The sequence below is a fragment of the Hirundo rustica genome, chromosome 28 (assembly GCF_015227805.2).
Source record: "Hirundo rustica isolate bHirRus1 chromosome 28, bHirRus1.pri.v3, whole genome shotgun sequence".
In the NCBI taxonomy this organism is placed as follows: Eukaryota; Metazoa; Chordata; class Aves; order Passeriformes; family Hirundinidae; genus Hirundo; species Hirundo rustica.
Genome location: NC_053477.1, coordinates 1,257,968 through 1,279,149, shown reverse-complemented (window position 1 = coordinate 1,279,149; position 21,182 = coordinate 1,257,968). Strand labels below are relative to the sequence as shown.

Genomic DNA, 21,182 nt, shown 5'->3' with positions numbered 1-21,182 from the left:
GACTGGAGCACGATTACTCCTTGGGAGCACCCAAGAGGAGCAGCCACGTGTCGCACAGTAGTGTGAGCACCGGGGCAAAGGGGATTAGAGTGTTACCCAAAGCATACGTGGCTGTCACTTGAAAAGAGGCAAAACTGAGCTTTTTTGAGAGAAGCTGTTCCAAGAAACTGTTTTAGGTGAGGAATGCCTGGAAGACATGCGGCCCTGCTCTCCCCAACACCAGAAGCAGGCTGCGGACAAACAGCTCCTTGAATTGGATTTCATGGGACATTAGAGGCATGAAGAGACCTGTCACAAGAATTAAATCTGAACCAGAGCCAGACAGCTTCAAACAGATGTTGGGCTTCAGCAGGAGAATATTCCTTTGTTTTACTCGGTGTTTTCCCATACGGAAAAGAAACATCTGTTCCAATGCTTTCGCGGTGCTCCGGAGCTGAGATGGGATGGGATTATCCCTGCCAGAAGCAATTGGTCACCCTCCTGGCCTTGCTGTTCCTGGGGAAGAAGGTGAGACCAGGGATGCATTGCTCCACTCCTGGGTGGACCCAGTGGAGCTGTCATGGTGGAACAGATCATGGGATCAATATATCCATAATGCCTGCAGCAGCACAGCTGGATAAAAATACTGGATTCAGAGTGGTTGCCCATGGAAAATGGGTCCTTTTGGATTTTATTTGTCCAGTGGAATACTTCTACAGGAGAAGATTGGAGCAAGTTGTTCTTTAAGGTCCCTTTCAACCTAAACCATTCCATGATTCTAGAAGAGGAAAACTCTGGGGTTTATCTTAGTTGAAGAAAAAAGCCTGGCTATGCAGCATATTTCCATTTGGGATGATGTGACCAGGAAGCCTGGTGGCTCCACTGCTCAGTTTTGGACAAGTTTTGGGTGATGTTTCTCATGATTTAACTTGTCCTCAGAGCCAGGAGGTGAAATGGAGCCAGGCAGTCCAGGATGTGGGAGGCCTGGGATACTCCCCAGCAGTGTCTGGGTCTCTGGATATGCCTAAAGGGGATCAAAGAGGACTGGAGAAGGATTTGGGACAAGGGCCTGGAGGGACAGGACACGGGGAATGGTTTCTCACTGCCAGAGGGCAGGGCTTGATGGGATATTGGGAAGAAATCCTTCCCTGTGAGAGTGGTCAGGCTCTGGCACAAGTTTCACAGAGCAGCTGTGGCTGCCCTGGATCCCTGGCAGTGCCCAAAGCCAGGTTGGACAGGGCTGGGAGCAACCTGGGGTAATGGAAGATGTCCCTGCCCATGGCATGGGTGGCACTGGATGATCCTTGAGGTCCCTTCCAACCCAAAATGTTCCATGATTCCACAATTTCCCAGTTACAAGATTCCGTTTTTCACAGTTGCACCAAAGTCCCACAGTTTTGCAGCCCAAGGCCCCTTGGTCCCCTGAGAAACAAGGCCCTGCCACTGCCCACCCCCTGGTCCTGCTTTGTAGGATTGGCTTATCATGGAGTGTAACCCAATCACATCCAGAGAAGGGGAAAAGGTCAGGAAGGAATGAAATGGAGTTGACGTCAGCAGCCGAGGGAAGGGATAGCACAGTGTGAGAGGGGACAGCTGGATCCTGCCGTAGCTGAGAGGCACGGAACAGCTGGAAGAAGAGCCCGTGATGGGGTCCCCGTGAGGCACGTCCAGGCATGGAGCAGGGAGCATCCACGTGGATGACGGAGCTGAGACTGGAAACCAGCAGCGGTGTCCTTGGTAATTCACAGTCACCATCACTGCTGCCCCTTCCCAGAGTTAATCAAAGCTCGGGAAGTGCCTGGTGTCTCCTGCCTGCGGTTGTTCCAGGTGAGGAGCTGCTGCAGAGCTGTGCTTGGGGTGGAACTGGCTGCTCCATCCCTGGAAGTGCCCAAAGCTGGGTTGGACAGGACTCAAAGCAACCTGAGATAGCAGAAGATGCCCCTGCCCACAGCAGGGGGATGGAAAGAGGCGACCTTTAAGATTCCATCCACGAAAAGGCTTCTACAACCCACACAGGCTCCCCCTGGCCACAGCCCCGTGGGGTTCATTGCCAGAAGCTGGTGAGAGCCTCGTCAAGGGCTCGTCGGTAGGAAACTCCTGGGAGCACCGGGAGCATCTGGGAGCCAGCTTGGAGCTTTCCCGGCTGCTTTCTGGGCGCGGGCTTACTTCTCTCACCTCCGCCCGGTTGCTGAATTGTGGCCCCCTCCCTTCCCCAGTCCTTCCCCCCGCCCCCCCTGCAGGCTGGCCAGGCAATAATTGAAAAGCCTAATGAGGTCCCAGAGGTCTCCTGCAGAGATGGAGCTAATTAGGTGCTCCACCACGAACACCGAGGTTTTTTCAAACCTCTTTTTTTTCGGGGGCTGGGGGGGGGGGAGGGCGCACCAGATGTCCTGTTATCCCACTCTGCACCGGGATAAGGCTGGTGCTCCAAGTTCTCCGGACTCCTGCCAAAGCAGCTGGTGCAGAGGCAGTGGCTACACTTAATACATTTTAATTAGCGTCATTAAATTCTTCCATTTGCTAATTGTTTCTCCTTTTGATCCTTTATCCTGACCAGATTAGCCCTGGGGAGGGATGGGGCCGGATGGGGGATGCAGACATGTCTGATGAGGAGAGGACTTTATTATCTTGACACCAGACCTTGGGACACCACATTAAAACAACCCAATTAGCGTTAATTAAGGCCAGATTTGTGTGTCCAGCCTGCTCTTGCTGGCTATTCTCAGAAAGAGTCATCCCCAAAAAGTGAATCCACAAGGATTTATGAGAATGGATGGCACCAGTCCAGGAACACCACAAAACTGAATCTGGAATGTAGAGTTGCTGTTGAGGTGATAACATGCTCAGGTCTTGGAGTGTCCTATGCAGGGCCAGGAGCTGGACTCCATGGCCTCTGAGGGTCTCTTCCAACCTGGGATATTCCATCAATCCATGATCCTGTGATCCAGGACCAGCAACTGCCATCACATTGGTTTGGGCCATGTTGCGAGGGATGTGAGGTGAGGTGAGGTGAGGTGATGTCACCGGTCCTCTTTATCCTGTTTGAGCCCAAGAAAAGTGTTGGATCCTGGTGCAAGCCACCAGGCTCTGGGCTGATGTCAGTCTCATCCATGGTATTTTGGGGCAGAATTGCATTCCCAGAGGCATTGTTGTAAATCCAGAGGATCTTGGCCTCTGCTAAGTCACTCTTGACATCCAGGCGGTGAATGAAAGATGAGCATGAGAAACAGCCTCAATTCTCTGTTTAAATCCCAAAAAAACATTAGGCCAAATGTTCTGGTCTCCTTGGAAAGGCTGGCACAGGCAGAGCTGAGCAGCAGGGATTGTTGGAATGTGTTGAATTGAACTGAGATTCCCCAGAGATCGAGGAAGAACAACACGAGAGAAGAAAACCAACCACATCTTCCACCACACTCCAAGGCAGGATTATTCCCCAGTTATTCCCCAATCACCATGTGGGATTTGGTTGGTTTCTATGTGACGTTTTTTCCTCTGTTTTAGGGTTGAATTGAATGACTGGAGCGGGCAATGGATCCATGGAAGATTGTGATTCCTGGAGACAGGTGAAATTTCACTGCTTGGCTTTGGCGCCCTGTGATGGATGAGACCCCATGGAACAGCACAAATGACCAAGAACTTAATCTTGGCTGCAGATGGAGGCAAACCCCTTGATATAAAAGGAAGTGTCTAAAGCCTGGTGGCTTGGAGAAACCTGGGATAGTGGAAGGTGTCCCTGCCCGTGGCAAAGGGTGGGAGTGGATGGTCTGTAAGGTTCCTTCCAAGCCAAATCACTCTGGAATTCCATGATTCCAAAAAAAGCTGAACATTTAGTCCAGAGAAGGGAGATTTAACAGTCTAAACTAGATAAACGGAAAGAAATTAACAGTCCTAGGTGCCCACAGACAGGCACAGCCAACTTCCTGCCGCTGCTGAGAATCGCTGCTGTCAAACAGGACATGCCTGCTTGGGAGAAAGAAGAAAAACAACAGGTTATCAAAAAAATTAAAGAGTATCTGGAAAATAACAGGTTACCTGAAAAACAAAACAAAACAAAACAAAGGTATTTAAAAAAAAAAAAAAAAAAAAAAAAAAACACACAACCGAAAAATACCAGGTTATCCAAACCCAGCAGGTTCTGCAAAGCCGTCCTGGAGCAAAGGAAAGGTAAGCAGCCCTGATTTCCTACCTGTTGCCCTCCAGCCTCGCCCACGCCAGAGCCGGGAGAGCACTCCGAACGCCCGTCTGAGGCTGCAGTCACAAACCTTCCCACGAACTCCCCGCCCGGGACCCTCAGGAAGCAGCGCGAAAACCGGCAGAATTTAACCCAAAACGCGGCTCCGAGCGCGCAGGGACAGGCCCGCTCCCGCCAGGGGGCGCCAATCGCCTCCCGACGGGCCGCCCCAAGCTCCGCCCCCTGCCGGACCAAGTCCCGCCCCGTAGCGCCATGGCGCCCATGACCCCGCCCCTTAGAGAGCCACGCCCCGTGCGTCAAAGCCACGCCTCACGCACCGAGCCCCGCCCAAATGTTTACGCCATGCCCCACCCCCTCAGTCTCTGCCCCCTCGCCGCCGTTCTCGCTCCCTCCCGTCCCCTCCCCGCTCTCGCGAGATCTGTGCCCGGAAGCGGCACCTCCGGGCCGAGGTGACGGTGAGGGTCTCGCCCGCCATGGAGGCCCCGTGTCCGCTCCTGCTGCTGCTGCTCCTGGGACTCTGCGCCGCCCGCGCCGCGGGTGAGGGGCCGCTGGCACAACGGGCGGGGGGTCCGGGAGGGCCCGGGAAGGGGTTGCAGAGAGGCAGCGGACGGGGGGACTGTGGCAGGGACAGGAGAGGGCAGCGAAGCCCTTGGGCCAGGGGTGGGTCAGGCACTGCACTTGGTTTGTGGGGCCACCTCTGCCTTTGGGCCCCTCCTGCGGGAGGGGTTCCTCGTGGTCCGCCGCGTCCGGTCACCCGGGGGTTCCCCTCCGAGGTCCTTCCTCTCCCTTGAGGTCCCTTTCCCCCTCTGCTCCCACCGTCCCTTCTGATTTCCAGCTCTCAGCCCCGTCATTTCCGACTGACGGTGCTCTCCGTGCTTGCCCGCAGCAGACACCCTGCAAACAGATACCAGCAGATCTTCTACAGTGCCTGACGCAGCCAAGTCGCCTGCAGCAGGTGACCTCCAGGAGCAAAGGAGCACATCCCCAGAGAACCAAAATGAGCAGAAGGATATATCCAACAACGGCAACCTGAGTCGCAGGACCAGTTTGAATGAGAATCAGAAGGCAGATGAGGGCCAGAAGGACAGCAGTGTGACTGGAAATGACGGCGCTGAGGAGGAGAAGAAAAACAAGTCACAGAAAGGCAGTGACAAAGGGGCTGCTCAGGATGGCCAAGATTCAAATAGGAGTGGTGAAAGCCATGGAGGAGGCAGGGGACAAGGAGTTGAAGACCAGAAGAGCAGCACTGGTGGCCAGGGCAACACAAACAGTGGCAGTGGTGGCCAGACTGACAACACAAACAGTGGCAGTGGTGGCCAGGGCAGTGCAGGGACCAACAATGGTGGCCAGACTAGCAACACAGGCGGTGACAGTGTTAGCCAGGGCAGTGCAGGGACCAACAATGGTGGCCAGACTAGCAACACAGGCGGTGACAATGGTAGCCAGGGCAGTGCAGGGACCAACAATGGTGGCCAGACTGGCAACACAGGCGGTGACAATGGTAGCCAGGGCAGTGCAGGGACCAACACTGGTGGCCAGACTGGCAACACAGGCAGTGGTAGTGACAGCCAGGGCAGTGCAGGGACCAACACTGGTGGGCAGACTGGCAACACAGGCGGTGACAATGGTAGCCAGGGCAGTGCAGGGACCAACACTGGTGGCCAGACTGGCAACACAGGCAGTGGCAGTGACAGCCAGGGCAGTGCAGGGACCAACACTGGTGGGCAGACTGGCAGCCACAATAACAACGATGAGCAGAACAAAGATGGGAACAGCAGTGTCAAAAAGAACAGCCAGAATGGCAGCCAGCCAGGCAACGCCAAGAACGAGGGCACCAAGGAGAGCAGCAGTGAGAACAAGGCTGGCACCGACAATGGCAGCAACACCCAGGACAGCAACAACAAGGAGCAGGGCACCAGCCAGGGCAGCGGTGACAGGAACAGGGCTGGCACTCAGGGCAGCAAGGCCAGTAGTGGGCCTGCAAACGGGGGCACCAGCCAGGGCAGCAGTGGTGGGCAGCAAGCCCAGACTGAAACCCAGGGTAGTGCTGGTGATGAGCAGCCTCACAGCCAGGACAATGCAAAGAACTCCCAGGAGGACCAAAGCTCTTTGTCACCCGTGGCTCCCTCCACTGCAGAGGGCTTTTTGGAAAATGAAGAAAACGCCGCAGAGGAAATGGCCGAGGCTGAGGAGGACAGTGACATCTCCTTGGATCGGGACAGAGAGAAGAATGTTCCCACCCTGCCCAGGGCCCACTCAGAGAGCAGCCACTTCTTTGCCTACCTGGTGACCACGGCCGTCATCGTTGCGGCTCTGTACGTGGCCTACCACAACAAACGCAAGGTGAGCAGCCCTGCTCGAGCCCTGAGGGTTGGGACCCGCTCAGCCCTTTCCCCTTGTCCTGACTGCGGTATCTCCTTGGTTGGTTTGTGTTCATGTGGCCCCAACAGCAGTGGGAGGAGCAGGAGGGTTGTGACCAGATCTGGTGGAAGCTGGGTGTTCTTAGCTGTGCTGCTGATTTTCAGCTGAGAGGTGAAAACATGGAGGGGTATGAGATCCTTACGTCTTTTCTGTGACAGTTTTCTACTGACAGTTTTCTGTAGTAGGTTACACAAGATCGGGGTTGCTTTTCCTCACATAAAGCTTTTGAGCTTTTTTGAGGGAGGAGAAAGAAAACAAATTCTTACTGTTCTCTGCTTGTTGAGAAAACCTCATTATCCATCTTAGCTGGGGTCGAGTACTGGCATTTGCCTTTTTCAAGTGCTTGGTCACAGGAAAAATGTTGTAGGAGCAAGTGAATGAAAAACCAGAGGTGAGCCTGTGTTGGAAGCTGCTGTTCCACTCACCCTATCTCCATTTTTCTCTCTCCAAAGATCATTGCTTTTGCTCTGGAAGGAAAAAGATCAAAAACTGGTAGGCGGCCCAAATCTGGTGATTATCAGAGACTGGATCAAAAGGTGAGACCCAGCCCAAAGTGGGGGTTGGCGTGCCTGGTGTGTGTTGGAAACACAAAATATTGGCCCTTTGCATTATAAAGGGTCCCAAAGCCCCAACTCGGTGAGTCTGGGAAAGCACAATTTGGTGTAGAAATGGGGTTTTGCCAGGAAATGGAAAAAGTAAGGCTGAGAAATGCTGGCAGAGCTGACCCGGGGCACAGGTGGGATAGTCTCGAGCTGGGCTGTGCTGAACAACTTTGTCACTGATCCAAATGACTTGTCAGACAGGATTTTTGTGGGAGAAGGGTATGATTTGTGGAGAAATCCCTTTCTTCTCTCCCTTGAAACCTTTTTCCACCTCTTTCCCTTCAAAGTAGATATGCCTGTAATTATTTTCTGCCATAGGAAGAGGAGAGGTAGAAAAACAAAGGCAAGAGCTCGTGTTTGCTGTGGGAGCTTCTCATCCCACTCAAGTCTGGACAGAGCAGGAGAGTAATTCTGAGCTTTCAGGTAGCTCCAACCTTTCCTTTTACCTTTCCAGATCTAGATTCCTCCTCAGATGATGACAGCCACCAATGGGAATGCAATGCTGCCACAGTTGGATTTCAGTCCACAGGAAGGAGGGAAAACGCTTTTTGTTTTGCACCTGCACCTTGATAAAACCTCTCACTCCCCTAAATTGCTCCTTTCCCAGCTGCCTTGTTTTTCCCCTGGGCATCTGGCTGCCTGAAAAAGTCCCAGAACTGCACACCCAGGACTTCTGTGTCCCAGTGCAATGGGATTTGCTATCTGCTGGACTGGCCCCTTCTTTTGAAGGGGAAATTAAGGATCTGTTGCTCACTGAGCCATGGGGCTGTCTTCCCTTGCCTGGAAATGAAGCTGCCTTGGTCTTCTCCTCCCTCTCTTGGGATTGGATGCTCAAATTGGGAGCATGGGAGTTTTCTTGGGCTTGTTTGGAATTGACCCACCACAGACTTGGATTTGGGTTTTCTCTCCCTGATCAATTTTCCAGTTTCACACCCAGATTCCCTTTTTCACACGTAGCTTTGGCCATGCTGAAGCAGTTTTTGTGGTGTGGCTCAAACCCTTCATGCTCTATGCAGGTCTTTTCCCTTCCAGTCTTCCCAGTTTGGCTGTTTGCACTGGGGGGTGTTGCTTGTGGTGTGGTGCTGTGGAGGGCATCAGGCTGGGGAAGCTCCATGATTCAAATGGGAAGATTGCCTCCTCCCCCTTGTCAGGTGTAGGAAGGAAGGAATCCCTGAGGAGCTTGGGGTGAGTGAAGCTCCCAGTCCCTCCAGTTGTGTTGAACTGGTACGGTTTGGACCAAAGGCTGCCAAAGACATTGGTGCCCCAGTTACACCAGTGAGGTGGTTTGCATTCCTGTAGTTCTACTCCCCAGAGTTTTATTCAAGCTGGGACGTTTCTGGAGAGGGTGCAAAATGCCTGCTTGGCTCCTGCTTTGGATTTTTCCAATACAGACAGAAAAAAACTGGATTTGAGGAACCCAGAGCTCCTCACGTGGGCACCCAGCTGCATCACATCAGGTGCCAGGCATGTGCCAGTCCCACACTTGCTGATTGACTGCATGGGAAGAATCCCAGGATAGTTAAATTCCTTCCTGGGAGACTTTTTTCTGGCCTTCCCAATCAGCTCCTTGCTCTGTGGTCACCTTGGGAAAGGGCAGAGCCATTTTTTGGTCACTGTGAAAGCTGCAGCTCTAGTTTTCATTTCCTAATAATTCATTCTGAGAGGGGAGAGAGGGCTTGACCTTCTCCAAACCCTAAAATCATCCTTTCCCTTTTTACTGGCTCTTAGCAAGCACAAGGAACATGAGAGTCCCTCTTGGCTTTATAGAGTTCTCAGAGTTTCCCTAGGAAACATCTAGGATGCTGAAAGGACTTCCAGGAGTTGTTTTGGAGAGCAGGAGGGTGGAGGGAAGGGAAAGGGAAACAGGGCTGGGAATGTAACTCTCGGGGAAAACGGTGAGAACCTCCTGCACCAATCCACGCTGCTCCAGAGCTCCTGTGGGATCAGCCAGGCTGGGGGGCTGCTTTGGGGCAGGGTCGGGGAGGGGGACACTGGCTTTTGGCTGGTGACAGCAGGGAGACAAACCCTGTTCCGGTGTGTGGAATTCTGTGTGCTCCTGGGCTGCTCTGGTCGGGATTTTTGGAGTGTGTGCACTTTTTGGAATGTGAATGCTCTATGCTTGCTTTGTCCTGTGTTGTTTGTTTGTTTGGGGTTTTTTTGATTGTTTGTTTGGTTGGTTTTTTTAACTTGAATAATTTAGAAAGATGGGGGTTTTTTTTCACGATCTACTTGTTTTTCTATCCTGAGAGCTGTTTCAAATCCTCTGTTGCTCCAGGCTGTGGGAATTCCACCCAGCTACCAACAGGGGATGGAATATTTTGGACCTCAAACACCTTGATCGCAGGCTGAGCCAAGCACAAGCTCCTTAGGGTAATAAGGACACACCTCATGGCTCTGGGAAGCACTGGGTCTGGGGAGAGGGAGATCTCACACCAGGCTGAATTGCGGGGTTTTCCCCCAAAATGCCCTGCCAGCACTTCCCCAGGCTTGTGTGTTCTACCAACAACCTGGGCTGCCCCAAGCCTCTGGGTTTGCTCCTGGTTTGTTGAATTTTATGGTGTTTATGCAACATGTCCCAAAGGGGTCAAGGTGCACAGCACCTTTTCCCTTTGGACACGTGTGTTTCCCATGGATGGTGTCTGCTGGTAGAGAGGGGGTTTTTTTGCCAAATATTCCTACTTTTTAGGCTTGAACCAGCACCTGATTTGTTTTCTGCTGCAATGAAACGCACTTTGCTTGGAAGGATCAGATTTTTTTACGGTTCTTTGTACTGTTTTTTGTTTTCTGTGTGGTGAAGTCAGTAAATGGATTAAAAAAAACCCAAAAGGTTGAGATTTCACTTCTCTCTTGGTATTGGTTTTTTTTCATGTTCTTTGCATGGGTTTCATTGACACCTGGCACCAAAGGTGCAGGATGTCTCCTCTTTATGCAAAACCAATATGATTTTGATAAAAACACCTGATTTTGGGGAGCTGTTTGTGCTCAGAGCTCCGTGTGCAGCCGGAAGGAGCCCAGACAGGCCCAGGCCAGAGCGGATTTGAAGTTTCCAGTCTGCTTTCCAAGGCCCAGTATCAGCCCAACTCCATGGGGGCTGGCATTGGGTGATAGGAGGTCAGAGCCCAAGAGGAGATTAAACTGCTCTGGACAGAGCTTAGTCATGAGCTCTCCTCTTGGATTTCTTCTTTCTCGTCCAGAGAGCCCCAGAGGGCAATCCCAGGACGTCCCAGCTTGTTGGAGCAGCTGGGAGACTGGAAAAGAGAGTGATGTGGCTGCTGCTGCCAGCCAGCTGTGGTATGGGGAAGAGAAGGTGCCTGATCCTCAGTGGATAATGAGGGTACTTCTGGGGAGTGTTTCCTGCAGAGAATGGAAGATACTCCCTCCTTTCCTCCTCCTCTTTTCCCTAGTAGGAGAAAATCCCGCCTTCCACTCCTTCCTCTAGTCCTGGCAGTGGCCAACAGACTAGGCTGGGAACAGGGAGGGCCGCTGGTTTTCCTGGGGATGAGGTTACTGGCAGCTTGCACGAGGAAAAAAGGGTGAAAATGGGGGATCAAATGATTCTTGTGGGGATGTAGGGTTGGGAGAGACCTTACAGACCTCCCCCAGTTCCAAGCCTTGCTACGAGGGGCTCAAAGCACTGCTCTGCTCTGTGTCCTTAGGGTGATTTCGCCCCCCAAAAAACATCGCATTGTGCTCCAAGAGCTTGCTGAACCCCTTCCTTGCTCTCACCCTCCCCTGAGAGGGCTGGAAAAGCCCCAAAATACTGCAGGCAGAGCAGGTGTGCTGGAGCAGGAACAGGCCCTCAGGTCAGGTCCTGTCCGTGGGTGCAGGGAGCAGTGGGAGTATCCCAGGGGTGGGGAGTGCCCTTGGGGTCATGTTGGGGTGACTGCCCCAGAGTCAAAGTCCATGAGTGGAAATAATGTCAAATCAAATCAGAAATGCTTTGCCAGCTGGGTTGGGCTCTACTTAATCAGGGCTGGATTACTGAGACATTCCGATTCAGTTGAGCAGAGAGGCCCCGAGGGTGGAGGAGGTTTCATGCATGAGAAACTGGGCGAAACTGGGCACTGAGCTGGGGGCTGGGGATGGGTCTGTGCCCTTCACCCCTCCTGCTCCTGCACAGGCTGACTGGAGAGCACTGCCAGCTGGGGGTCAGGCTCTGCTCCCAGGGAGCGAGGGACAGGAGGAGAGGAAATGGCTTCAAGCTGTGCCAGGAGAGGTTCAGGTTAGATTTTGGGAAGATTCCTCTATGGAAACAGCAGTCCAGGCCTGGCACAGCTACCCAGGGCAGGGGTGGACTCCAAATCCCTGGGGGGATTTAGCAGCTTTGTGGATGTGGCACCTGGGGCCCGGGGTGGTGTTGGCAGTGCTGGGGTAGCAGTTGGATTTGATGGTCTTGGGGCTATTCCAACCCAAATGATTCCATGGTTCTGTGAAATGCTGCTACATCCAGTGCCTGACCTCCACTCCAGTGAATCCAACCTGCAAACCCTGATAAGTATCCCGGGTTTATTTTATCTTCTTTTGTTGAAAGCTTTGAATCTTGCATGGCTTCCTGAGCAAATGGGTGAAGCTGAGCTGATCCCACAGCAGGTATTTTCCTTACGGGCAGGGCACCAGCCAAGCAAACACATCAGCTTTTCCTCTGCAAGACAAATCCCATGGCCTGGGAAGGTTTGTTTGGATTAAAAAAACCACCAAAATGACCAAGCTGGCATTTGCAAGGTTGGAGCTCTTTGGGGAGAGAAAAGCAGGAGGAGAGGCGGGTTTGGGTCTCCTCAGAGCTGTGGGAGCCATGGGGATGCTGCTGGGGGGGAAGGTTGGGTGTCACTGCACTGTTCTGTGCCTAAATCAGATGTTTCTGCTCTGCAGAGGATCCCTGGGAAAAGGTCCCTGAGAAAAAAACCTCTGCCCAACAGCTCTGGTGCCTCCAGGCTGAGCTGCTCACTTTCCCAAAAGAATTTTTGGTTGGTTTTCCTGTAGCTTCTCCCTTTCTCTCCATGTATGACAGGGAAAAAGCTGCTGGTCACCCCTTGGGTTTTCCCGCTCAGAACTCCTCTGTCCTGAGGAGAACAGATGTCTCCAGCAGGTTGGGAGTGAGGCAGGGCCTTGGTCCCCACCGTCCAGGACCCTGCAGGAACGTGGATCCGCAGGGGCTGGGAAAGGATGCACAGCCTTCAGGGTGAAAGGAAGGACAGGAACAGTGGCTGTGTCCTGGCCCTGCTTTGCCCTAGTTTTTTGGCAAAAGGAAATTTCAGGCTGATACTGGTGTGTTAGGGGCTCTCCCTTACCTGGCTGCAGGTGAACACCTCTGTGGTCCAGGGAGGGATCGAAGGTTGTCAGAGATTCCACCTGGATCAGCCTCCAGGTCTGCACTGTCAAACTCCACACCCAGCCCTGGTTGAATCTCCCCCCTGAGCAGTGTGTGGCTACTTTGAACTCCCCCAGTTCTGCTCTCTGGGGGCCGTGTGGGCCTCTAACCCCAAACAAGAATCCATGGCTTGGGAGAGGCCTTACAGACCACCCAATCCCACCCCTGCCATGGCAGGGACACCTTCCACTGTCCCAGGCCGCTCCAAGCCCGTGTCCAACCTGGCCTTGGACACTGCCAGGGGTCCAGGGACAGCCACAGCTGCTCTGGGCACCCTGTGCCAGGGCCTGCCCACCCTGCCAGGGAACAATTCCTTCCCAATATCCCATCTATCCCTGCCCTCTGGCAGTGGAAGCCATTGCCTGTGTCCTGTCCCTCTAGCCCTTGTTCCCAGTCCCTCTCCAGCTCTCCTGGAGCCCCTTTAGGCCCTGCAAGGGGCTCTGAGGTCTTCCCAGAGCCTTTTCTTCTCCAGGTGAGCACCCCCAGCTCTCCCTGGCTCCAGAGCAGAGGGGCTCTAGGCTTTGGAGCAGCTCCATGGCCTCCTCTGGACTCACTCCCGAAGCTCCACATCCCTCTGGTGTTGGACCCAGAGCTGTAAGAGCCCCAGGTGAGGTCTCACCGAGGCTGCAACTGCTGGAGGTGCCAAGACCAGGCTCCCCAGGTCACTGCTGTGCCCCCCAGGGCACTCCAGCGTTGATTCCCCAAGGGGTTGACTCTGGGTGATCCCTCTTTGCAGAGCTCACATTCTCTTCAAATTCCATCCCATCACTGAGTTATCTTTTGCTCAGTGTTCTAATCCTCTTTGCCAGATCAGCCTTTAAGCCTCTTTCCAGGGCTTCTTTCCAGCACTGTCACACTATTCCCTGCTTGCTCACACTGCTCCCTGCTTAGGAACTTGCACTGGGGTTTATTTTTCTCCTACTACATCAGCAGCTCACAGCTGGGCTTTTCCCAGCCCTGCCCTTGGGGGTTGCTGTCCCTAAACGTCACTGTGATGAGATTTCAAGTCAACTTTTATGAATTCATCTACATCCAGTTGGTATCTGGGAGGAGTTTTTGCTCCCAGTGATGTCCTGTGTCATGGCACACGGTGTGATTTCAGCCCCAGTAGTCCAAAGGGTACAAACCACTGGGAGAAAGGGGGGCACTGCGGGTAACTGAGGCTGTACCCTCAAGGTACCTGTAGGGATTGTGGGAGGCTGCGAGGAGGGCTGCAGGGAGCAAGGAGACCTCAAGATCAGTGAAAGCATCAAAAAAGAGGCATGAAGCATAAAAGAATTCAGATGGAGGGCTGTGGTGGGAAGCTGGGGAATGAGGAAGGGATCAAGGAGGGACCAAAACCAGCAATTAAACCAGATTTATACTGGCAGCAGTTCAAAGCCTCATGCTGTGCCAGTCCAATTCTACCCAAACCTAGCAAAAAGTGGGGAAATTCTCATCCAGCAGCTGCCTTACCTGGACAAAGATGTTTCGGGGGTTTTTCTGAGCACTGGGCACTCTTCCTGTGATCATATCTGGAAAATCTGTGTCAGTTTCGTGGGCTTTGTGCCAGAGCCCAAGGTGCTCCAATGCTCACAAAGGACTCACCATGCTCACAGCATTACCCCCCAGTACCAGGAAATTCCTTCTTCCCATGGCTCTCAGCTCCAGGGAAGTGAGAGATAAATCCACATTGGCCAGCTGGTTTTCCTCGAGTTCCCAATTTATAGCTGTTCTGCCATTATTCCTCCCCAGAACTTGGCTGGTGCAGGACAAACCCTCAGCAACACGTTCAGAATGTCGGGGCTTTCCCTTCCCCTTTCCCTTCCTGTTCCACTTTCCACTCTGCTTTCCTTTCCCCTTCTTTTCTCCCTCACAACCCCCAGCCCCACTGACCCATCACGAGGCACAAATTCCAGGATTATTATCACTATTTTATTACTTCCAGTCTTACATGCTCCCCTTCCCATCTGGAGAAGACTTTGGTTCTGTTCCCAAGTTTTTACCAGCAGACAGAAGAACTTTGTTGGTGCTAAAGGAGTGTGTGCTTGTGCCAATGATGCCTTGGGGCAATGGGGAGAGAGCAGCACCCAAACATTTGGAATACTGGGGGCCTGGGGTCCTGTTGCTCCCAGGAATGACTCTGGAAGCACTGGACAGCCCGCAAGTGCTGCTGCTCTTGGACAGCTCTGGGGCTGCAGGTGGAGATGGGCTTTTGCTGGGGGCTGCAGGTGGAGGTCAGTGATCCTGGTGGGATGAAGCAGCCACGCGTGCTTCTGGCACTGTGGGAGCTGCTGGGCCATGCTGGTACCTGCCGGTGCCACCTGTTTTGGGGTTATCTTGACTTCTCTCCTGGCCATGACAGCTCTTGGGGCCTCCCTTCATGGCCAGGGACCAGCACTGGACATGATGGTGGAAGGGGATGCATTTCTTTGATGGGGGTGGGGTCCAACACAATCTGTCTGGGAATGGGAGCAGCATCTTCCAGGACTGAAATCCCTCGGCTTTGCATAGAGACGGATCTGCTACAGGCGCGTGACAGCTGAGAGGGAGGTGGGCATGATGTGGTGGGGAGCAGGGATCCCTACTGGTGGGATGGCAGGCTTTAGTCTCCCTTCTTGGCGCTGGTGGCCTGCAAGCGCATCTTCAGCCATGCCAAATCCACATAGAGGTTGCGCTTGAGGATGGTGCTGGCGCAGATGATGGCTCCTTGCAGGGCTCCCATGAAACCCTCTAGGCACAAATCCTGCCCTGAAAGGAGGGAGAAGCAGATGTGGTTCCCCCTGTGAGCAGCCCTCACTCCCCATTCCATCCCAGCCAACCATCAGGGGTGGTTTGGGAATCACCTTCCCCACCTTCCAGCTGCCCCCACACCATCCTTGGGGTCTGAACCCATAACGCTCTCCCTGTCTGACTTTGTCTCTGGCAGGGAAAGGGCCTCATCCTGCCTCATCGTGCATTGGGCTAGAGGAGCACAACCCCTTCCTCCTCCCCTTGGGACCATGGAACTCTCCTTTCTCAGCCATTATTCCACTGCCCCACAATAGCTCTTCCCTTTATTCCATTTCAGGAATGAAGATTTTCTCTCCCCACATCCCGCTCCCCCAGAGCTGTCCTCATCTGAGGACGCTGGTGGCCCTGTCACCTGTTAGGTAGAGGTTGGGCACAGCTGTCTGTGCCCGCAGGGTGGCAATGGTTTCAGCCTGCAGGCGGGAGATGCCATGGTCGGCGCCGTAGAACTCCCCGTGGGGGCTGGCGAGGTAGTGCTGGTTGGTGAGGGGAGTCCCACCTGAGAGGTACTCGATCTGCAGGGGGACAGTGACAGGCTGGTCTGCAGGGGCAGCAGGATGGGGGGACTATTGCAGGAGCCTGGCTGGGGGACGTATGGGCTGGGACAGGATTCCTTGCAGACCCTGGGATGGTGGTTCTGGCCAGGTTTCGTCCCAGGATGATTCTGGACAATCATCCTGGGATGGTCATCCAGGTCTGCCCAGGCTGGATGGGGCTTGGAGCAACCTGGTCTAGTGGAAGGTGTCTCTGCTCATGACAAGGTGGAACTGGATGAGCTTTAAGGTCTTTTCCAACCCAAACCATTCCATGACTCCATAGTCATTGGGTAGGTAGAGGCTCCAGAGAGGAGCTGGAGGACCCCTGAACCTCAAGTTTAGGACCCCTAAACCCATGTTTTCTCACCCGGCCCTCAATGCGAGGATAGAGCTTGAAGACAGTCTGCATGATGGCATCCACAAAAGTCTTCTTCAGGTCCTCATAGTCATCCCCCCGCTTGTGGACCTGCTTGTCCTTCCACTCCTCGAACCACTCATACCTGGCAAAGGTGACGATGGCCAGCGTAGATTTACCTGCAGAAGGACAAAGGCTGGGGTGCTTGTTCCTCTGCCCACCCTCATCCCACCCTGTCACTGCCCCAAACCCTCCCCAAACAGGGGAATGTCCCCAGATCTTTGGGGTTCCGTGTCCTCCAGCCAGGTATCGCAGAGACTGCACTCCATGAGCCCTGTGCTCAGCAGCTTTAATCATGGATAGCTGAGTAGAAACTCCTTGTGTGGGATCACCAAACCTCCACAAGAATTTTGAAGCACCTACAAGCATTTGTGGCTGGATGTCAGCCTTACCTGGGTGCCTCATTTCCCAGGTGGGGTCTTTGGCTGATGGCGAGGTGACAAAGAGGACAGGGATGTTGTTGGCAGCTTCTTCTCTGGACAATGCCAGGTACCGCTTCATCCTGCATTAGGGAGAAGGGCTGAGCTGGGGTTCAGTGCACACCTTCCCCTGAATTCTCCTTACAGCCAAATCCCCATTTTCTGAGTCACTGCCCAGGAATTCATCTCCTTATGCTCAACGAAGCACATCTAAGGTGAAGCCAAACCTACATTCCATCCAGGTCGTTCCCTGGGTACATGAAGTAGTTGATGGGTTCGAGCCCCAACTCTTCCCTTGAGCCGCTGAGGCCGACGAAGACGGTGAAACCCCCCTCACCGTGGGTTACCATGTGGAGCTGGGACTGGATCGCTGCAATACGAACAGAAAAAGGGGAATTCGTCTGTTCTGGGGGGAATCAGGCTTTTCTAGGATCCTCAGCTACAAAGAAGTGGTTTCTCCAATCCTGGTCCTTTCCCACCAAACCCTGACCCTTACCACCCACACAATCATCCCCCTTCCACCCAGCTGTGACCCTTCCCAAGCACCTCTGTCCCCTTCCACCCAACCACTCCTCCCATCCTTGCCCCTTCCAGAAGATTTTCTGGCAATCAAACTTTAAGTGGACATTCCATCAACTTCCACAAATTTTGGGGCCCTGCACTGTATTTTTAAAGGAATCCTCACACCAGGGTGCCCCGGGCACCCCTCACAGGACTTTGCAAACTACAGCCAATTTGGGCCAATTAATTTAAGCTTAATAAAACCCCCATTTAGAAATGAGTGGCCAGGGCTGGGTTTTGAGGGCCATGGCACAGGAGCGACAGGGGGTTTGCCAATGTTAATTGATAAATCCACTTTCTGATGAGGCTCAGGGTGGGATTAACGCCGTAACCCTGCCAGAGCCCAGCACTGATGCAGTACCTGGCAGAGCCTGTGCCTCTGCCGGCAGCAGCCTCTCATAGGTGTTGAAGATCCCGGCATCCGAAATGATCACGGGAGCGAAGATATCCACCGAATCTTGGCCTTTTTTGACACTCACACCTGGGAGGGAAAACCCAGAGGGGGATGAATGAGGTGCTGGTGAAAAGAACCCCACTTTGGGGAGCACTAGGCTGGGGCTCACCGCAGGCTCTGCCCTGGGGGTCCAGCAGGATCCTCTGCACCGGCGCCTTCCCAAACACGTTGCCTCCAGCCTTCCGGATCACGGGAATGGTGTGGAAGGCGATTTCCCCAGCCCCACCCTTGGGGTACCATGCGCCACAGAGAAAGTGATTCACCAGGATGCTGTGCATGGAGAAGCTGGCCTTGGAGGGGAGCACACCTGGGAAAAAGGGCAGCCAAGGTGGGTTTGGAGAAATCATGGGTTTGGAGCTTATCCTAAATATTTTAGGATGAGGAACACCCTGGACACAACACTGAGAGGAAGGTGAGGAACCTGGAGGAGTAGGGAGGATGTTGGTGTGGGTGTTCCCATGGCAAAGCCCATGGTCACCAATCTGACCAAGTCATGGGGGGCTGTGAGCAAAGCCCAGGCGATGGGATAGAGGAAGGGGGAAGCTCAGGAACATTCCCTTGTACAGGAACGATGTCACCCCATGAAGAACACATAGGGAAAGAGATGGAGATGAGCAATGGGGACACGTCACCTGCCAGGGACTTGGGGACAAGGATGCTGACAAAGCATTCACCACAGCATTCCTGCAAACCTTCCAAAAGCGTGTAAAAAGGGGGGTTCTTACCTTTTTTCTGTTTCTAAAGGGTTTAACATCATCCTAGGCCTCCTGGTCACCTACCATAAGTGGGGAAGATGTAGCTGAGGACAGCCCGGAGCTCCGGGTTGGGGGTGAGACCATCCACCACCTCCTTGACGCTGCGTGAGGCCAGGTAGGAGAAGGAGCAGAGGCGTGGGAGCAGCCTGGAGCGGACCAGGAGCGCAGCCAGGAACCATGGGAGCATCTTCAGTATCCCCAGCAACAAAACCCCACGGCTGGCGCTCTGTGGGGAGAGCCTGGGACTCACATCAGAGACACGGGGGTTCAAACACGCCCCTAAGACGTGCCAAAGCATTTTTCCCCTTAAATTCACTGCTAGGTATCCTGGGGAGCCATGGGCAAGGGGGAAACTGGCTCCCTCAAAAAGCTTCCCTCAAAAACCTCTCTTAAGAAAAGCTTCCCCAAAAAAGCTTCCCCACTGAAGCTCCTCCAAAAAGGTCCTCCCGAAAAACTCCCCAAAAAGCTCCCTAAAAAAAATGGTTCTACAAAAAAAACTTCCTTAAAGAAATCTGCCCCAACTCCTTAAAAGAAATTCCTTAAAGAAATCCCCCCCAAAACATATGTGATGCTGCATTTTTGAGGCAGAAAGGGCGATTTTGCATGTTTCCCAATGCTTTTGGGATGATGCCATTATTCCCTGGGGGTGCCCAGTATCCAGGTGCCAGGGAGTTCCCCTCTTTGTGAGACTCCCCAGATCCAAACTTCGTTTTATCCCGTCCAGATCCGCCTCTACCTTCACCAACCGCTGGAACTCATCAATGGCTGCCGCCTCCCCAGGGAACTGCTCCTTCAGCCTCTGGAAATATTCCCTCTTCCCAGAATGGATATGGAAGGTCTTGCCAGCACCCTGGGGGTCCCCCAAAACCACAGCGTCGTAGGTGGCCGGAAGTGGGGCCCACTCCAGCTGCCCATCTGTCAGCTGGTCCAGCAGGAACCGCATCAGCGAGCCCTCCTGCATCTGCCCCACATAGTGGATCCCTAAAATAGACATTTTTTTCTTTATTTTCCACTTTTTCCTTTTATTTCCACCTTTTTTAATGATTTTATTTCCCCACCCCAGGAAGCACCAAACCGACCTCTTATTTACCCATCCCTACCCCATCAGCTCCATGTGGAACGGAAAGGGAAAATCTGGGATACACCCACCTCCCAACTGGGGTGAATGGCACTGACCATAGTGTTTTAGCTGGTAATTTTGGAAATTTTTTACACTTTGCTATTCATCTCTACTGTAAATAATTAATCCTGGAGATCTGGGGGCATGCAGAGCTGGACTTTGTCTTGCCACAAGAAGTTTGCCAGCAAGATGTGTCCCGATGTGATATCCCCCACGCTAGTAATACACAGGGGCTGCATATGTGGAATTTGGTATCCTACACTCAGAGGATTTTGGGGTGAAGAGCAGGAAAATGGTTTGTCTACCGCAAGGTGCGTGCTGGGGAGCCCTGGTCCTCACCCCAATGGGTCTGATTCCCACCCTGAGGGTATCCCATTGCCCCTCCCTTGGATCCTGGGGGAATTTGGGGCCCCAAATCGTACCAGTGTCAAACTCAAAGCCCTTCTCGGTGAAGGTATGGCAGCAGCCCCCCAACTTCCCGTGCTGCTCCAGCACCAGCACGCGCCAGCCAGCCTTGGCTAGCAACGCCGCAGCCGCCAGGCCACCGATGCCGCTGCCCACCACGATGGCGTCGAGCTCCTGGGGCACCTTCTCTGCCGAGAACACTGCGGGGAAAGGGGGACGTCACCGGGGGGACACCCCACAGCATCCGGGGACTCCTGAAACCACGGTGAGCAGGTGGCACCGCGGGGATGATACTGGGGGGTTAATGCATGCTGCCGCAGGTGGAGATGCTGCCCTGGGGGGCTGATGCCGCCCTGGGGGATCCAAACTGCCCCGAGGGTCCACGGCACCCCGGGGGTGATGCTGTCCCGGTGCATTAATCCCATCCTGAGGGCAATGCAATGCTGTCCTGGGGTGCGATGCCACCCCGGGCTGTTGATGCCACCCCGGGGTTTAATCCCGCGGAGGGGTCCCGTACCTGTCTTGACGACTGTCCTGCGCACAGCCTTGTCGGTGACGAGCGGGGCGGGCGGGCGGCGGCTGTCGGTGGCGAAGGGGTTGCGGCTCCTCGGGAACCGCGGGAGCAAGAGGGAAAGGAGCGGGAGGAGGACGACGAAGAGTAGGAGAAGGGGGGCGAGGAAGAGTAGCGCCTGCAGCCACATAGCGCTGCGCTTTCCGGCTGCGGGAGCCCCGCTCTCCCCCGCGGAGCTGGGAACGGCGGCGGAGCCGGCGAGGACAGCAAGAACGGGAACGGCGGGGACGAGGGGTGGCTCTGGCACTGAGCGGGAGGGCCGCGGGGAGGGGCTGGTACCGGGAGCTGGGACTGGGCACTGGGGGCGGGCACTGCGATTCTGGGAGCTGGGAGCTGGAGGCGGGCGCTGAGACTGGGACCTGGCACTGCAATAGTGGGAGCTGGTAGTCGCCTACTGGGAGCTGGGACTGAGCACTGGGAGCTGGGACTGAGGAGTGGCGCTGGGCACCGAGAGCTGCTCCTGGACACTGGGAGTTGAGACTGCGCAGTGAAAGCTGACTCTGCGCACCAAGAGCCGACACTGGGGGCTGGCGACACAGGGAGTTTGCACTGACATAATAGGAGCTGGTACTGGCGTACTGGGAGCTATGACTGACAACTGGTAGTGGGACTGGG

General features: G+C 54.1%; 2 protein-coding genes across 2 annotated transcripts; one reads left to right on the top strand and one right to left on the bottom strand.

Moving 5' to 3' along the window:
* Positions 1–4,423: 4,423 nt before the first annotated feature.
* Positions 4,424–10,033, top strand: TGOLN2 (trans-golgi network protein 2). The gene is made up of 5 exons (XM_040087599.1): positions 4,424–4,462; positions 4,531–4,708; positions 5,058–6,514; positions 7,045–7,128; positions 7,649–10,033. Exons 1-5 carry the CDS (start codon positions 4,424–4,426, stop codon positions 7,652–7,654), a joined length of 1,764 nt encoding a protein of 587 aa, XP_039943533.1. The 3' UTR covers positions 7,655–10,033.
* Positions 10,034–14,456: 4,423 nt separating this feature from the next.
* Positions 14,457–21,007, bottom strand: RETSAT (retinol saturase). The gene is made up of 11 exons (XM_040087867.2): positions 20,514–21,007; positions 20,014–20,196; positions 19,208–19,452; positions 18,496–18,697; positions 17,826–18,023; positions 17,624–17,743; positions 16,933–17,071; positions 16,675–16,784; positions 16,235–16,401; positions 15,687–15,846; positions 14,457–15,292 (listed from the first exon to the last, which is right to left on the bottom strand). The coding sequence occupies exons 1-11, from the start codon at positions 20,695–20,697 to the stop codon at positions 15,147–15,149; spliced, it is 1,854 nt and encodes a 617-aa protein (XP_039943801.1). The 5' UTR covers positions 20,698–21,007; the 3' UTR covers positions 14,457–15,146.
* Positions 21,008–21,182: the final 175 nt, after the last annotated feature.

Coding starts and splice junctions, on each gene's coding strand:
- TGOLN2 (XM_040087599.1), top strand. CDS start 4,424: ATGGCGCCCATGACCCCGCCCCTTAGAGAGCCACGCCCC. Junction 4,463..4,530: donor CCCTTAGAGAGCCACGCCCC/GTGCGTCAAAGC, acceptor CCACCCCCTCAG/TCTCTGCCCCCTCGCCGCCG. Junction 4,709..5,057: donor CTGCGCCGCCCGCGCCGCGG/GTGAGGGGCCGC, acceptor GCTTGCCCGCAG/CAGACACCCTGCAAACAGAT.
- RETSAT (XM_040087867.2), bottom strand. CDS start 20,697: ATGTGGCTGCAGGCGCTACTCTTCCTCGCCCCCCTTCTCCTACTCTTC. Junction 17,744..17,825: donor CCCCCAGGGCAGAGCCTGCG/GTGAGCCCCAGC, acceptor TTTCCCTCCCAG/GTGTGAGTGTCAAAAAAGGC. Junction 16,785..16,932: donor GGGAACGACCTGGATGGAAT/GTAGGTTTGGCT, acceptor TCCCTAATGCAG/GATGAAGCGGTACCTGGCAT.